At 39.3% G+C, this 19,714-nt stretch overlaps 1 protein-coding gene across 4 annotated transcripts in view; it reads right to left on the bottom strand.

The window, feature by feature from the left end:
• Positions 1-1,676: 1,676 nt before the first annotated feature.
• The window catches only part of LOC128703294 (protein bric-a-brac 1), a 379,783-nt gene continuing 361,745 nt past the window's right edge, over positions 1,677-19,714 (bottom strand). For all 4 annotated transcript variants that reach the window (XM_070103316.1, XM_070103315.1, XM_070103318.1 and 1 more), the window contains one exon: positions 1,677-3,102. In XM_070103316.1, coding sequence (XP_069959417.1) covers positions 2,734-3,102 — 369 coding nt within the window. In that variant the 3' untranslated portion in view covers positions 1,677-2,733. The remainder of the gene's footprint in view (positions 3,103-19,714) is intronic.

Genomic DNA, 19,714 nt, shown 5'->3' with positions numbered 1-19,714 from the left:
GTATAGATATTTGAGGCGAGGGTGGGTCACGCCCATCCTTATGTTGTCACGTGACAGTGTCACTGACGTCATACGTGACATCTTCATCACGCGTTAACACCGAAGACGTAATTGCTTCCACGCGTGAGGTTTATAACGAGCTGTGCTGCATAAATCACATGTATATACTTGACGTATTACTACTACCCACAACGTCACCTGATGGTGGCTTTATAAGGTTTAAAGCCTATCGACTACACGAGGGTCATTAAGGCTGCATGTCACCTGTACACCACCAGTCAAGAATACTTTAATACCTAAAGATGGGCATTGAAGTAATCTTATCGTATATACACACACACTAAGAGATGCATACCCCTCGGTGTATATACCCTCTTATCACCTGAACGATTATACCTCCCTAACAGTAACCAAGGGAGTGTAAAATACTGAGTGGGTCGGTTATACGAAGTCTTCAGAGATCACCTCAATATTCTGTATTGAGGGAATCCTTACACTGTCTATCTTAGTAAAATAGTGCATTTGCTAACTATCTACCTGCTAAACACCTACATATGCTGCGTATCCACATTATAGTCCAACTTCATGAAGACTAATCACCTTTGGCTGTCCACCCGTTCTCGACGTGTGTCGAGTACACGGGTGTCGAGTCTACCCTGAGGTGTTCTCTCTGGGGGATGTTGGGGGAGGCTTGAAGAAGGTTCAACCAAATATCTATTCTATTTGGATGGGATGTTACCTGACTATTTCCCCTACCACACACCACCCAACTCTTACAAACATTATATATATATATATATATATATATATATATATATATATATATATATATATATATATATATATATATATATATATATATATGTCCAGAAAGTCCCTTTCCGATTTCCCGAATTTCTTACAGTATGGTAAAACATTTGGAATGGAGTTTTTCTATACATACGATAGCATAATTATCTTAACATCGAATTCCTGACAGATGGCTTGAGTGTGATGCCCCTCGCTCTTGTAACACGGCCATATTGTCCTTGTATGGCGCTGTGGTGCTTCACTTTTTTTCACAAGACACTGCGTGCAACAATAAACGATGGTGTCTGTAGAGTTTCACTGGATATGTTGGCCATTGTCTGGAATGACCTGGAGTGTTGATTGTATTAGGGGCCACCAGAGGTGCACCTGTTAAGTTTAGATATATATAAACTCTCTTATCTCAGCTATCACCTTCAGAAAACTGCATTCACATATAAATTGCCATTTTGTTTAAAAACTGAAATTGAAATAATGGACTTCGTGGACACATTGTGTGTGTGTGTGTGTGTATATTATAAATATATATCAATAACAACACTGCGACTAGCCTGGGGATCGAACCCGTGTTGTTTTAGCCAGCCTCATGGTAAGCGAAAATTCACGACGCTCTAACCCACTGGACCATAGGTAGGACTGGATAATCCAGTGGGTTAGAGCGTCGTGGATTTTCGCTCACCATGAGGCTGGCTAAAACAACATGGGTTCGATCCCCAGGCTAGCCGCAGTGTTGTTATTAATTAAATACCACTTTTTCATGGTTAATATATATATATATATATATATATATATATATATATATATATATATATATATATATATATATATATATATATATATATATATATATATATATATATATAGTTGTGTGTGTATGTGTGTGTATATCTTAACGTGTCGTGAGCAACATTTCCAATCACTTGCACAAATGTCTCTTGACTCACAGGCATAGGATTGCACTTACAGTTTAGTTACTACATATCTTCATTACTTTTATGTGCCAACCTATCCTTATAGTGTTCACTCGGAGACACGTTATCCTCGTACAGTCGTTAATGGTCAACTTTTGAGACCAGTTACCTCTTCCAGAAGGTTAAAATAAGAATAAGAACGTATATAATACATGATAGAATGCAATTGAAATGGTCAATCATCTCAATAGTTCCTATTCGGGAGCAATGCTACGTTTATGTTCCGTAACTCGGATGGTCTTGTGTACTAAGTTGGTCCTCTAGTGAGGACAAGTTTAGCAAACAGCTTACTGGTGGAGGTGCAGGAATGATGGTGGGTGTTGTAGCTTGCACCTCCTGGTAGTGCTCATACGTAGTACTGGCCTGACCTGCGTGACGGAGAAGGGGCGGCGGAACTACGGGAACACTGGCGGCCACAGCGTCAGAAGTGGTAGGGCGGGTAGTGCGGGTATTGCACAGGCCGAGTCGGGTCATCGGGCCGCGGCGGGTACGGCTGATAAGCGCGGTACTCGGGTCGCAAGCCAGGGTACTCCGGCAGCGGGTAGTAGTGCGGGTACACCTGCGGGTGCGGCGGCTGGGCCAAGGAAGCAGCGGAGGGATACAGAGGGTCTTGGGGAAGTGCCGCAGGCGGCGAGTAAAGAGCAGGATGGTGAGGTTCGGTTGCTGCTGCGGTCGAGTACAAGGGTGCTGCCTCTCCTCCCGTGAAGACCACGGGCGTGGGAGGACCACCACTTTCCCCATAGTCAGAACCAGGACCCAAAGCAGGAGGTGCTTCCTGCTGTGGTCCCTGGGTCTGTACATCAGTCTGTTGCTGCTGTGGCTGCTGATGTTGCAAATCATGCTGAGACTGCGGCGTCTGCTGTGGTTGAGTGTGTTCTTCCTCCGACGGGCACTTAGACCGGTGCGGGTCTGGTGCTCCGTCGGCGCTGTGGCGGCTAGTGTTCCCTTCATCTAGTCAATATTGTTCCGATGGAGGTCCTGGAGTGAGCTGCTGCTGTTGTTGCTGCTGCTGCTGCTGCTGTTGAGGCTGCTGCTGTGGTGGTGGTGGTGGTGTGTGTTGTGTTGCCTGCTGCTGCGACTGCTGCAGCGGCTGCTGTTGGTTCTGAGACGTCTGCTGTGCATCTGCAGGATAATGTTCTATCGTCATCTCCTGATGTAAGAAATCTTGATGAGGCAAACCATCCTCATATTTACCTCGCTTAAAGCGCCCGTACAACGAAGAGTAAGGCAGATTAAAGTGTATAGCAGCCTGGTTGATGGACATCTCGCCTACCCGTACGGCTTCTAAGGCATCCTTCATGTCTTCTTCTGACCATGGCACACCCTGAGGAATAAACAAAGTGCCACATCTCACTAACAAAGTCTGAAACCATAAATTCATTTCTCACTATCAGAGCTAGAGGCAAAATTTATTTCTCACTATCAAAGTTAGAGACCAAAAAATCACTTCTCACTATCAGAGTTTGAAACCAAAAATCAAGTTCTCACTATCAAAGTTAGAAATTAAAAATATATTTCTCACTATCAAAGTTAGAAACCAAAAACACATTTATTTGTGAATGTATTTTGGTCAGTGTGACTACAAGAGAAAGATACAAACTTAGAGAGGGACATATAGAGCAAAACAGCACAATGTTTCGCCCAAATAGAGCGAAACAATATCTTAAATACAGCTCTCTCTTCTAATTTCCTTCGTACATATTTCCTAACCTGATCCTCAGTCAGTTACCGAACTCTGTGTATGTTTTTTTTATTGTGAGTTACAGCAGGTGAGATGATCAAATATTTACAACACAAGTTGATTAAAGAGTCACACGTCTGGCAGCGCGGTGTCCGGGCAAGCCAAGACAACGTTGAACATTAAAATGGTATAAAATACCGACAGGTTGTTAGGTAAGACACATATGCAACAGTTAGGTATCTTTATTGTGAAACGTTTCGCCTACACAGTAGGCTTCTTCAGTCAAGTACAGAAAAGTTGATAGGAGCAGAAGATACTTGAAGACGATGTAATCAGTCCATCACCCTTAAAGTTTTGAGGTGGTCAGTCCCTCAGTCTGGAGAAGAGCATTGTTCCATAGTATGAAACAATATGGAGAAGAAGTATGTATGTATGTATAATGTTCGCCAAGACCGTAGTCCTGGCACGGGTCTCAATCTTGCGATGACCCGTCTCTGGCTCCCGAGGGAGAAAGGTTTCTACAATGATGCGACATATGCTGTTCAAGCACTCTTCTGGTCAGTTCAACTGGTGCATCTCATAAGCGACAACACCGTATGTACTCCTAACTCTGGACACTAGCGAGGAGGAGGATATGTCGTTATCACAGGTAACAGCTTATCTGGTTCGTTGACTCCATGGTACACTAGTGTGGCCGCAGTCATCTCTGGGTCCTCTTCGGGAGGGAATATCACTCCTAGTTGCCTGCGGAGCGTCTCAGTAACTTAGCACTCCAGAAGATAGTGTGTTAGGGGCCGCTGGACAACGTGCTGACAGTACTGGCACATCTCCTCCTCAGCCTTGTCTACCATCATCTTGGCTGTGGGAAAGCCCAAACGAAGCCGATGGATGGCGGTACACTGCGCTCTGGACCAGCTTCTATCATGTGGAGGGGGTTCTCCCTGAGTCGCTGCTCGGTACCACTGTTGAGATGGGGTATCACCTAAGACCTCCCCCATAAGTTTCATGGCTCTGGCAGCCACCAGTTTGGTCTGTCGTAGGCTGATTGGGACAGTAATCCCAACATGTGGATAGTCTGTTGCTGCCTTGGCTGCATCATCTGCCGCCTCATTTCCCCGGATGCCAGCATGGCTGGGGATCCAGTTCAATGTCGATCTGTTACCCTGAACTTCTAAGGCTGTCATTATGCTCAGGATCGATGTGATGAGGTGAACATTGTCCTGTGGTTGAGGAAGGGAGAGGGCATTGATTGCAGACGTGGAATCAACATGTATGACAGGTCGGAGTCGATGTCGTAGGGCATGTGACAATGCCTGCTGAATCGCCACCAACTCAGCTTGAAGGATCGTGCAGTGGTCAGGGAATCGCCAGCCTTGTGTGTGACCATTGTGGTACAGTCCAGCTGCTGCTCTCTTCCTGTCAGGGTCGACAGAACCATCTGTGAAATACACTGCACATGTGCCTCCCGCTGCCAGTGCCATGCTTGTCTCAGCATGATTGCTGAGAGAGTCTTGACTGCAGAGACGCTTAGAGATGGGTAGCTGCATGATGCAAACATCGGCTGGATCTGGGCGCCAGGGAGGTGGTGGATGGTACCCAGCAACAGGAAGGTCACAACTCTTCTCAAGGAGTAGTTGTATAGGCAGCAGCTTCCGCCCAGCAGCACAAAACGAACGAATCCAGGAGTAGTCCGTGAAGAGTGTGGGATCTTGTGACATGGTTGTCAATATCCGTCTCCTTAGTGGGGTACCTTGCTGCCTGTGCAGAATCGAGGCCACTTTGCAGGCGTTTATGTATCTTACTCTGTCAGCCAAGGAAGGAAGCCGGGCCTCAGATCTGAGACATACTGTGTTGGTCCAGATGGGGGCCCCAAGCATAGTTCTTATCGCCTGATTTTGTACGACCTCCACTCTTTGCCTGCTCTGCGGGAAGAGATGAGCTAAAGCCGGTGCACCGTAGTCAATGAGCGAGCGTATAGCTTGTATATAGTACAAGCGAAGTACATCTTTGCTTGCCCCTGCACGGTGCCTCGTCATGGCGTTGAGTCTGAGTAGAGCACGTGACCTGACATACTCGGCCTGTTTCTGAAAGGTCAGCTTTTTATCAATGTAGATTCCCAAGTACAGGTAGGAGCCTGTCCACTCAAGTTCTATATCCTGAATACGTAATCTATTCACAGGATCTGGTCCCTTGAACATCATTGCAAGAGATTTCTCGGCCGAGATCTTGAGGCCTAGTTCCTTGCAAGACTGCGTAATTAGGTCCAAAGCTCTCTGAGCCTGTCGTTCTAAATTGCCTTTCCCATTCACTACGAGTGCAAGATCATCAGCATAGCTGAGGAGCTGTGTACCACTATGAAAGGGAAGGCTCACAAGTTCCTGCATAAGGATGTTAAACAGGGTAGGACTGAGCACACCTCCTTGTGGTGTACCGTTTTCCAGGGATTTAAAGGAAGAGTAGTGTCCCTGAAAGCTGACACAGGCCTGCCTGCCCCTAAGGTAGGACTCTATCCAGGCCAGGAGGCGTCCTTTGATTCCCTTCCGAGCTAGTATTGCCAGAATTGCTGTGGGGCTGGCTAGCTCAAATGCCTTTTCAAGGTCGAGGTAGACGACAATACTAGGTTTTTTGTTACTGTCAGCAATCTGGCTTAGTAGAGTGGTTATGCACTCTGCTGTACCCACTCCTTTGGTGAAGCCAAATATGTGATGATGAGAGGGTCCAAGTTTCCATAGGAGGCGGTTTAACACCATCCTCTCAGCAGTCTTGGCTAAGCAGCTGGTCAGCGATATGGGTCTCATACTGCCTGGGTCCTTGGGCTTTGGAACTGGTACAATTGTAGCTTTCTTCCAAGCTGCTGGGAGTGTCCTGGCCCTCCACGACTTGTTAATGACGTCTAGTATGGCCTCCCATCCACTCTGCCCAGCCCGTGCAATCATGGAGTACGTCACACCATCGATGCCCGGGGCAGTGTCACCTGTGTTCTTAATGGCACGTCGGAGTTCCAAGTCCGTGAGGTCTACATCAGTCACATCTTCCGACTCACATGCAGCTTGTATCGTTAGCTGGCGCTGTGGCAGAAGATCCGTCTGTATATTCCGGATGTCCTGTGGGAGCTGAGTGGAGGCTCCCCTGGAAGTGAAAAGCTCCACTAGTTTCTCTGCTTCCTGGGATGGGTTCGGGTGTGCTGGTGGCCTCGGCTTGCTCTTGCCAGTTGCTATGTTGAGCTTGCCCCATATCTCAGATAAGGTGGTGTGATGCCCGAATGTTGAGCACCACTCTAGCCATTTCTCAGTTTTTACTCTGAGAGAGATTCTGCGGGCATGCTGCACAATGGCTCTCAGAGTATTCCTGTTCTCTGCCGTAGGGTTACGCCTGTATAGCTTCCGAAAAGAGTTGATGCGGTGGTTCTGCTCCCGCACCTCGTCGTTGTAGAACCACCAGTCTCTCTTGTGAGTGCGTCCTGCAGACTTCTTTGGAATTGCGCACTCTGCTGCCTGGATGAGAACAGTGATTAGCTCCTGTTCAGCCGTATCACAGTCTTCAGATAGAGAGTATGTGGACCACCAGTCATGAAGATAATCCTGGAACACCTTCCAGTTGGCCCTCTTTACGTCCCATCTAGGAGGCAGCACAACTGTGGGAGGCCTGTTGATGTTGAAGGAGGTGATCACTGCAAAGTGGTCACTGACAAGGTGAGGATGGGTTTCCCATGTGGCTCCTGCTGCGAGTTGTCTTGACCCGAAGGTAAGGTCGAGGCAGCCACCCAACAGGTGTGTGGGGTCTCCATTGTTTAGCAACTTTACCTCTGGAATATCGTGTAGGAGCATTGCTATGTGTCTGCCAGCAGCATTGGTTGCTGAGTGAGAGTGCAGCATTGGGTGATGAGGGACCTGACTTCTCAACATCTGAGTTCTTACCTCTCCTAGTGGCCTACGTCTCACCTCTTGGCGCTATAAAAAGCTCCATCCTGTCACTTCTTCTCCATATTGTTTCATACTATGGAACAATGCTCTTCTCCAGACTGAGGGACTGACCACCTCAAAACTTTAAGGGTGATGGACTGATTACATCGTCTTCAAGTATCTTCTGCTTCTATCAACTTTTCTGTACTTGACTGAAGAAGCCTACTGTGTAGGCGAAACGTTTCACAATAAAGATACCTAACTGTTGCATATGTGTCTTACCTACCAAGACAACGTTAGTTTATGAACCTCTGGTGTCAGGATGAGTTCAATACCACTATTGCCTTCATTTCCTACAACCACTATTTTCAGCAACCACTATTCTCTACAACCACTATTCTCTACAACCACTATTTCCTACAACAATTATTCCATACAACCATTATTCCCTAAAACCACAATTCCAAGCACTGTACTTACAGGTCCAGGCACTGAAACCACAGGTCCAGATACTGTAATCACAGGTCCAGGCACTGAAACCACAGGTCTAGATACTGTAATCATAGGTCCAGGTACTGAAACCACAGCTCCAGGTACTGAAACCACAGGTCCAGGTACTGAAACCACAGGCCCAGGCACTGAAACAACAGGTCCAGGTACTGAAACCACAGGCTCAGGCACTGAAACCACAGGTCCAGGTACTGAAACCACAGGTCCATGCACTGAAACCACAGGCTCAGGCACTGAAACCACAGGTACAGGTACTGAAACCACAGGTCCATGCACTGAAGCCACAGGTCCGGGCACTGAAACCACAGGTCCAGGTACTGAAACCACAGGTCCAGGCACTGAAACCACAGGCTCAGGCACTGAAACCACAGGTCCAGGTACTGAAACCACAGGTCCATGCACTGAAACCACAGATCCAGACACTGAAACCACAGGTCCATGCACTGAAACCACAGGTCCAGGCACTGAAACCACAGGTCCAGGCACTGAAACCACAGGTCCAGGCACTGAAACCACAGGTCCAGGCACTGAAACCACAGATCCAGGCACTGAAACCACAGATCCAGGCACTGAAACCACAGGTCCAGGTACTGAAACCACAGGTCCAGGCACTGAAACCACAGATCCAGGCACTGAAACCACAGATCCAGGCACTGAAACCACAGGTTCAGGCACTGAAACCACAGATCCAGGCACTGAAACCACAGATCCAGGCACTGAAACCACAGGTCCAGGCACTGAAACCACAGGTCCATGCACTGAAACCACAGGTCCAGGCACTGAAACCACAGATCCAGGCACTGAAACCACAGATCCAGGCACTGAAACCACAGGTCCAGGCACTGAAACCACAGGTCCAGGCACTGAAACCACAGGTCTATGCACTGAAACCACAGGTCCAGGCACTGAAACCACAGGTCCATGCACTGAAACCACAGGTCCATGCATTGAAACCACAGGTCCAGGCACTGAAACCACAGGTACAGGCACTGAAACCACAGATCCAGGCACTGAAACCACAGATCCAGGCACTGAAACCACAGATCCAGGCACTGAAACCACAGGTCCAGGCACTGAAACCACAGGTCCAGGCACTGAAACCACAGATCCAGGCACTGAAACCACAGATCCATGCACTGAAACCACAGGTCCAGGCACTGAAACCACAGGTCCAGGCACTGAAACCACAGGTCCATGCACTGAAACCACAGGTCCAGGCACTGAAACCACAGGTCCAGGCACTGAAACCACAGGTCCATGCACTGAAACCACAGGTCCAGGCACTGAAACCACAGGTCCAGGCACTGAAACCACAGGTCCAGGCACTGAAACCACAGGTCCATGCACTGAAACCACAGGTCCAGGCACTGAAACCACAGGTCCAGGCACTGAAACCACAGATCCAGGCACTGAAACCACAGATCCAGGCACTGAAACCACAGGTCCAGGCACTGAAACCACAGGTCCAGGCACTGAAACCACAGGTACAGGCACTGAAACCACAGGTACAGGCACTGAAACCACAGGTCCATGCACTGAAACCACAGGTCCAGGCACTGAAACCACAGGTCCAGGCACTGAAACCACAGGTCCAGGCACTGAAACCACAGATCCAGGCACTGAAACCACAGATCCAGGCACTGAAACCACAGGTCCAGGCACTGAAACCACAGGTCCAGGCACTGAAACCACAGGTCCATGCACTGAAACCACAGGTCCAGGCACTGAAACCACAGGTCCATGCACTGAAACCACAGGTCCATGCACTGAAACCACAGGTCCAGGCACTGAAACCACAGGTACAGGCACTGAAACCACAGATCCAGGCACTGAAACCACAGATCCAGGCACTGAAACCACAGATCCAGGCACTGAAACCACAGGTCCAGGCACTGAAACCACAGGTCCAGGCACTGAAACCACAGATCCAGGCACTGAAACCACAGATCCAGGCACTGAAACCACAGGTCCAGGCACTGAAACCACAGGTCCAGGCACTGAAACCACAGGTCCATGCACTGAAACCACAGGTCCAGGCACTGAAACCACAGGTCCATGCACTGAAACCACAGGTCCATGCACTGAAACCACAGGTCCAGGCACTGAAACCACAGGTACAGGCACTGAAACCACAGGTCCAGGCACTGAAACCACAGGTCCATGCACTGAAACCACAGATCCAGGCACTGAATCCACAGATCCAGGCACCGAAACCACAGGTCCAGGCACTGAAACCACAGGTACAGGCACTGAAACCACAGGTCCAGGCACTGAAACCACAGATCCAGGCACTGAAACCACAGATCCAGGCACTGAAACCACAGGTCCATGCACTGAAACCACAGGTCCAGGCACTGAAACCACAGGTCCAGGCACTGAAACCACAGGTCCAGGCACAATGCCATTCCTGACTCTTCTAAGTTGGACTCCCGTGGTGCGCTGGCACTAACATCCTTAATAATTAGACAATTAACTAGGACTGGGCCACGGGGAGCCTTGTCACTGCTCGGGAAGCAGTGACAAGGCAGTGTAACGAAGCCTCAGCATGCTTCGTTACACTGCACGTTTTCTTAGAATCACAGTGATGACCACGAGTCTAACTGACGTCCTTCATTTACACACAGTGAAAGTGTTCTCGGAGCCATAGTGATCATTTAGTACATAGTGATCATTTAGTACATAGTGATCATTTAGTACATAGGTGATCATTTAGTACATAGGTGATCATTTAGTACATAGGTGATCATTTAGTACATAGTGATCATTTAGTACATAGTGATCATTTAGTACATAGTGATCATTTAGTACATAGTGATCATTTAGTACATAGTGATCATAGTACATAGTGATCATTTAGTACATAGATCATTTAGTACATAGGTGATCATTTAGTACATAGTGATCATTTAGTACATAGTGATCATTTACTACAGTGATCATTTAGTACATAGTGATCATTTAGTACATAGTGATCATTTAGTACATAGTGATCATTTAGTACATAGATCATTTAGTACATAGTGATCATTTAGTACATAGTGATCATTTAGTACATAGTGATCATTTAGTACATAGTGATCATTTAGTACATAGTGATCATTTAGTACATAGTGATCATTTAGTACATAGTGATCATTTAGTACATAGGTGATCATTTAGTACATAGTGATCATTTAGTACATAGTGATCATTTAGTACATAGTGATCATTTAGTACATAGTGATCATTTAGTACATAGTGATCATTTAGTACATAGGTGATCATTTAGTACATAGTGATCATTTAGTACATAGTGATCATTTAGTACATAGTGATCATTTAGTACATAGTGATCATTTAGTACATAGTGATCATTTAGTACATAGTGATCATTTAGCACATAGTGATCATTTAGTACATAGTGATCATTTAGTACATAGTGATCATTTAGTACATAGGTGATCATTTAGTACATAGTGATCATTTAGCACATAGTGATCATTTAGTACATAGTGATCATTTAGTACATAGTGATCATTTAGTACATAGGTGATCATTTAGTACATAGTGATCATTTAGTACATAGTGATCATTTAGTACATAGTGATCATTTAGTACATAGTGATCATTTAGTACATAGTGATCATTTAGTACATAGTGATCATTTAGTACATAGGTGATCATTTAGTACATAGTGATCATTTAGTACATAGGTGATCATTTAGTACATAGTGATCATTTAGTACATAGTGATCATTTAGTACATAGGTGATCATTTAGTACATAGTGATCATTTAGTACATAGGTGATCATTTAGTACATAGGTGATCATTTAGTACATAGTGATCATTTAGTACATAGGTGATCATTTAGTACATAGTGATCATTTAGTACATAGTGATCATTTAGTACATAGTGATCATTTAGTACATAGTGATCATTTAGTACATAGGTGATCATTTAGTACATAGTGATCATTTAGTACATAGTGATCATTTAGTACATAGTGATCATTTAGTACATAGGTGATCATTTAGTACATAGTGATCATTTAGTACATAGTGATCATTTAGTACATAGGTGATCATTTAGTACATAGTGATCATTTAGTACATAGTGATCATTTAGTACATAGCGTACATAGGTGATCATTTAGTACATAGGTGATCATTTAGTACATAGTGATCATTTAGTACATAGGTGATCATTTAGTACATAGTGATCATTTAGTACATAGGTGATCATTTAGTACATAGGTGATCATTTAGTACATAGGTGATCATTTAGTACATAGGTGATCATTTAGTACATAGGTGATCATTTAGTACATAGTGATCATTTAGTACATAGTGATCATTTAGTACATAGTGATCATTTAGTACATAGGTGATCATTTAGTACATAGGTGATCATTTAGTACATAGGTGATCATTTAGTACATAGGTGATCATTTAGTACATAGGTGATCATTTAGTACATAGGTGATCATTTAGTACATAGTGATCATTTAGTACATAGGTGATCATTTAGTACATAGTGATCATTTAGTACATAGGTGATCATTTAGTACATAGTGATCATTTAGTACATAGGTGATCATTTAGTACATAGTGATCATTTAGTACATAGGTGATCATTTAGTACATAGGTGATCATTTAGTACATAGGTGATCATTTAGTACATAGTGATCATTTAGTACATAGTGATCATTTAGTACATAGTGATCATTTAGTACATAGTGATCATTTAGTACATAGTGATCATTTAGTACATAGTGATCATTTAGTACATAGTGATCATTTAGTACATAGTGATCATTTAGTACATAGTGATCATTTAGTACATAGTGATCATTTAGTACATAGGTGATCATTTAGTACATAGTGATCATTTAGTACATAGTACATAGTGATCATTTAGTACATAGTGATGATCATTTAGTACATAGTGATCATTTAGTACATAGTACATAGATCATTTAGTACATAGTGATCATTTAGTACATAGTGATCATTTAGTACATAGTGATCATTTAGTACATAGTGATCATTTAATACATAGTGATCATTTAGTACATAGTGATCATTTAGTACATAGGTGATCATTTAGTACATAGTGATCATTTAGTACATAGTGATCATTTAGTACATAGTGATGATCATTTAGTACATAGTGATCATTTAGTACATAGTGATCATTTAGTACATAGTGATCATTTAGTACATAGTGATCATTTAGTACATAGTGATCATTTAGTACATAGTGATCATTTAGTACATAGTGATCATTTAGTACATAGGATGATCATTTATTACATAGTGATCATTTAGTACATAGTGATCATTTAGTACATAGGTGATCATTTAGTACATAGTGATCATTTAGTACATAGGTGATCATTTAGTACATAGGTGATCATTTAGTACATAGGTGATCATTTCAGTACATAGTACATCGTGATCATTTAGTACATAGGTGATCATTTAGTACATAGGTGATCATTTAGTACATAGTGATCATTTAGTACATAGTGATCATTTAGTACATAGGTGATCATTTAGTACATAGTGATCATTTAGTACATAGGTGATCATTTAGTACATAGGTGATCATTTAGTACATAGGTGATCATTTAGTACATAGGTGATCATTTAGTACATAGTGATCATTTAGTACATAGGTGATCATTTAGTACATAGGTGATCATTTAGTACATAGGTGATCATTTAGTACATAGTGATCATTTAGTATTTTAGTACATAGTGATCATTTAGTACATAGGATCATTTAGTACATAGAGATCTTTTAGTACAGTGATCATTTAGTACATAGTGATCATTTAGTACATAGTGATCATTTAGTACATAGTGATCATTTAGTACATAGTGATCATTTAGTACATAGGTGATCATTTAGTACATAGTGATCATTTAGTACATAGTGATCATTTAGTACATAGTGATCATTTAGTACATAGTGATCATTTAGTACATAGTGATCATTTAGTACATAGTGATCATTTAGTACATAGTGATCATTTAGTACATAGGTGATCATTTAGTACATAGTGATCATTTAGTACATAGTGATCATTTAGTACATAGTGATCATTTAGTACATAGTGATCATTTAGTACATAGTGATCATTTAGTACATAGTGATCATTTAGAACATAGTGATCATTTAGTACATAGTGATCATTTAGTACATAGTGATCATTTAGTACATGTACATAGTGATCATTTAGTATAGTGATCATTTAGTACATAGTGATCATTTAGTACATAGTGATCATTTAGTACATAGTGATCATTTAGTACATAGTGATCATTTACTACATAGTGATCATTTAGTACATAGTGATCATTTTAGTACATGATCATTTAGTACATAGATCATTTAGTACATAGTGATCATTTAGTACATAGTGATCATTTAGTACATAGTGATCATTTAGTACATAGTGATCATTTAGTACATAGTGCTCATTTAGTACATAGTGATCATTTAGTACATAGTGATCATTTAGTACATAGTGATCATTTAGTACATAGTGATCATTTAGTACATAGTGATAATTTAGTACATAGTGATCATTTAGTACATAGTGATCATTTAGTACATAGTGATCATTTAGTACATATCATTTAGTACATAGTGATCATTTAGTACATAGTGATCATTTAGTACATAGTGATCATTTAGTACATAGTGATCATTTAGTACATAGTGATCATTTAGTACATAGTGATCATTTAGTACATAGTGATCATTTAGTACATAGGTGATCATTTAGTACATAGTGATCATTTAGTACATAGTGATCATTTAGTACATAGTGATCATTTAGTACATAGTGATCATTTAGTACATAGTGATCATTTAGTACATAGCGATCATTTAGTACATAGCGATCATTTAGTACAGTGATCATTTAGTACATAGTGATCATTTAGTACATAGTGATCATTTAGTACATAGTGATCATTTAGTACATAGCGATCATTTAGTACAGTGATCATTTAGTACATAGTGATCATTTAGTACATAGTGATCATTTAGTACATAGTGATCATTTAGTACATAGGTGATCATTTAGTACATAGTGATCATTTAGTACATAGGTGATCATTTAGTACATAGTGATCATTTAGTACATAGTGATCATTTAGTACATAGTGATCATTTAGTACATAGTTAAGATCATTTAGTACATAGGTGATCATTTAGTACATAGTGATCGTTTAGTACATAGTGATCATTTAGTACATAGTGATCATTTAGTACATAGTTATCATTTAGTACATAGGTGATCATTTAGTACATAGTGATCATTTAGTACATAGTGATCATTTAGTACATAGTACATAGTACATAGTGATCATTTAGTACATAGGTGATCATTTAGTACATAGTGATCATTTAGTACATAGTGATGATCATTTAGTACATAGTGATCATTTAGTACATAGTGATCATTTAGTACATAGTGATCATTTAGTACATAGTGATCATTTAGTACATAGTGATCATTTAGTACATAGTGATCATTTAGTACATAGGTGATCATTTAGTACATAGTGATCATTTAGTACATAGTGATCATTTAGTACATAGTGATCATTTAGTACATAGTGATCATTTAGTACATAGTGATCATTTAGTACATAGGTGATCATTTAGTACATAGTGATCATTTAGTACATAGTGATCATTTAGTACATAGGTGATCATTTAGTACATAGTGATCATTTAGTACATAGGTGATCATTTAGTACATAGGTGATCATTTAGTACATAGTGATCATTTAGTACATAGTGATCATTTAGTACATAGTGATCATTTAGTACATAGGTGATCATTTAGTACATAGGTGATCATATAGTACATAGGTGATCATTTAGTACATAGGTGATCATTTAGTACATAGGTGATCATTTAGTACATAGTGATCATTTAGTACATAGTGATCATTTAGTACATAGTGATCATTTAGTACATAGGTGATCATTTAGTACATAGTGATCATTTAGTACATAGTGATCATTTAGTACATAGTGATCATTTAGTACATAGGTGATCATTTAATACATAGTGATCATTTAGTACATAGTGATCATTTAGTACATAGGTGATCATTTAGTACATAGTGATCATTTAGTACATAGTGATCATTTAGTACATAGTGATCATTTAGTACATAGTGATCATTTAGTACATAGGTGATCATTTAGTACATAGTGATCATTTAGTACATAGTGATCATTTAGTACATAGTGATCATTTAGTACATAGTGATCATTTAGTACATAGGTGATCATTTAGTACATAGTGATCATTTAGTACATAGTGATCATTTAGTACATAGGTGATCATTTAGTACATAGTGATCATTTAGTACATAGGTGATCATTTAGTACATAGTGATCATTTAGTACATAGGTGATCATTTAGTACATAGTGATCATTTAGTACATAGGTGATCATTTAGTACATAGTGATCATTTAGTACATAGTGATCATTTAGTACATAGGTGATCATTTAGTACATAGTGATCATTTAGTACATAGTGATCATTTAGTACATAGTGATCATTTAGTACATAGTGATCATTTAGTACATAGTGATCATTTAGTACATAGTGATCATTTAGTACATAGTGATCATTTAGTACATAGTGATCATTTAGTACATAGTGATCATTTAGTACATAGGTGATCATTTAGTACATAGGTGATCATTTAGTACATAGTGATCATTTAGTACATAGTGATCATTTAGTACATAGTGATCATTTAGTACATAGTGATCATTTAGTACATAGTGATCATTTAGTACATAGGTGATCATTTAGTACATAGTGATCATTTAGTACATAGTGATCATTTAGTACATAGTGATCATTTAGTACATAGGTGATCATTTAGTACATAGTGATCATTTAGTACATAGTGATCATTTAGTACATAGGTGATCATTTAGTACATAGTGATCATTTAGTACATAGTGATCATTTAGTATCATTTAGTACATAGTGATCATTTAGTACATAGTGATCATTTAGTACATAGTGATCATTTAGTACATAGTGATCATTTAGTATCATTTAGTGATCATTTAGTACAGTGATCATTTAGTACATAGTGATCATTTAGTACATAGTGATCATTTAGTACATAGTGATCATTTAGTACATAGTGATCATTTAGTACATAGGTGATCATTTAGTACATAGTGATCATTTAGTACATAGTGATCATTTAGTACATAGGTGATCATTTAGTACATAGTGATCATTTAGTACATAGTGATCATTTAGTACATAGGTGATCATTTAGTACATAGGTGATCATTTAGTACATAGTGATCATTTAGTACATAGTGATCATTTAGTACATAGTGATCATTTAGTACATAGTGATCATTTAGTACATAGTGATGATCATTTAGTACATAGTGATCATTTAGTACATAGGTGATCATTTAGTACATAGTGATCATTTAGTACATAGTGATCATTTAGTACATAGTGATCATTTAGTACATAGTGATCATTTAGTACATAGTGATGATCATTTAGTACATAGGTGATCATTTAGTACATAGTGATCGTTTAGTACATAGTTCATTTAGTACATAGAGATCATTTAGTACATAGTGATCATTTAGTACATAGTGATCATTTAGTACATAGTGATCATTTAGTACATAGGTGATCATTTAGTACATAGTGATCATTTAGTACATAGGTGATCATTTAGTACATAGTGATCATTTAGTACATAGTGATCATTTAGTACATAGTGATCATTTAGTACATAGTGATAATTTAGTACATAGTGATCATTTAGTACATAGGTGATCATTTAGTACATAGTGATCATTTAGTACATAGTGATCATTTAGTACATAGCGATCATTTAGTACAGTGATCATTTAGTACATAGTGATCATTTAGTACATAGAGATCATTTAGTACATAGTGATCATTTAGTACATAGTGATCATTTAGTACATAGTGATCATTTAGTACATAGTGATCATTTACTACATAGGTGATCATTTAGTACATAGGTGATCATTTAGTACATAGGTGATCATATAGTACATAGGTGATCATTTAGTACATAGGTGATCATTTAGTACATAGATCATTTAGTACATAGGTGATCATTTAGTACATAGTGATCATTTAGTACATAGTGATCATTTAGTACATAGTGATCATTTAGTACATAGTGATCATTTAGTACATAGTGATGATCATTTAGTACATAGTGATCATTTAGTACATAGTGATCATTTAGTACATAGTGATCATTTAGTACATAGTGATCATTTAGTACATAGTGATCATTTAGTACATAGTGATCATTTAGTACATAGGTGATCATTTAGTACATAGTGATCATTTAGTACATAGTGATCATTTAGTACATAGTGATCATTTAGTACATAGTGATCATTTAGTACATAGGTGATCATTTAGTACATAGTGATCATTTAGTACATAGTGATCATTTAGTACATAGTGATCATTTAGTACATAGTGATCATTTAGTACATAGTGATCATTTAGTACATAGTGATCATTTAGTACATAGGTGATCATTTAGTACATAGTGATCATTTAGTACATAGGTGATCATTTAGTACATAGTGATCATTTAGTACATAGTGATCATTTAGTACATAGTGATCATTTAGTACATAGTGATCATTTAGTACATAGTGATCATTTAGTACATAGTGATCATTTAGTACATAGTGATCATTTAGTACATAGTGATCATTTAGTACATAGTGATCATTTAGTACATAGTGATCATTTAGTACATAGTGATCATTTAGTACATAGTGATCGTTTAGTACATAGTGATCATTTAGTACATAGTGATGATCATTTAGTACATAGTGATGATCATTTAGTACATAGGTGATCATTTAGTACATAGTGATCATTTAGTACATAGGTGATCATTTAGTACATAGGTGATCATTTAGTACATAGTGATCATTTAGTACATAGTGATCATTTAGTACATAGGATCATTTAGTACATAGTGATCATTTAGTACATAGTGATCATTTAGTACATAGTGATCATTTAGTACATAGGTGATCATTTAGTACATAGTCATTTACTACATAGTGGTCATTTAGTACATAGTGATCATTTAGTACATAGTGATCATTTAGTACATAGTGATCATTTAGTACATAGTGATCATTTAGTACATAGGTGATCATTTAGTACATAGTGATCATTTAGTACATAGTGATCATTTAGTACATAGGTGATCATTTAGTACATAGTGATCATTTAGTACATAGTGATCATTTAGTACATAGTTGATAATTTAGTACATAGTGATAATTTAGTACATAGTGATCATTTAGTACATAGTGATCATTTAGTACATAGTGATCATTTAGTACATAGTGATCATTTAGTACATAGGATGATCATTTAGTACATAGTACATTTAGGTGATCATTTAGATCATTTAGTACATAGGTGATCATTTAGTACATAGGTGATCATTTAGTACATAGGTGATCATTTAGTACATAGTGATCATTTAGTACATAGTGATCATTTAGTACATAGGTGATCATTTAGTACATAGTGATCATTTAGTACATAGTGATCATTTAGTACATAGTGATCATTTAGTACATAGCGATCATTTAGTACAGTGATCATTTAGTACATAGTGATCATTTAGTACATAGTGATCATTTAGTACATAGTGATCATTTAGTACATAGGTGATCATTTAGTACATAGTGATCATTTAGTACATAGTGATCATTTAGTACATAGTGATCATTTAGTACATAGTGATCATTTAGTACAT

Source organism: Cherax quadricarinatus, chromosome 85, assembly GCF_038502225.1.
Source record: "Cherax quadricarinatus isolate ZL_2023a chromosome 85, ASM3850222v1, whole genome shotgun sequence".
Classification (NCBI taxonomy): domain Eukaryota; kingdom Metazoa; phylum Arthropoda; class Malacostraca; order Decapoda; family Parastacidae; genus Cherax; species Cherax quadricarinatus.
This window is presented reverse-complemented; position numbering and strand designations above follow the sequence as displayed.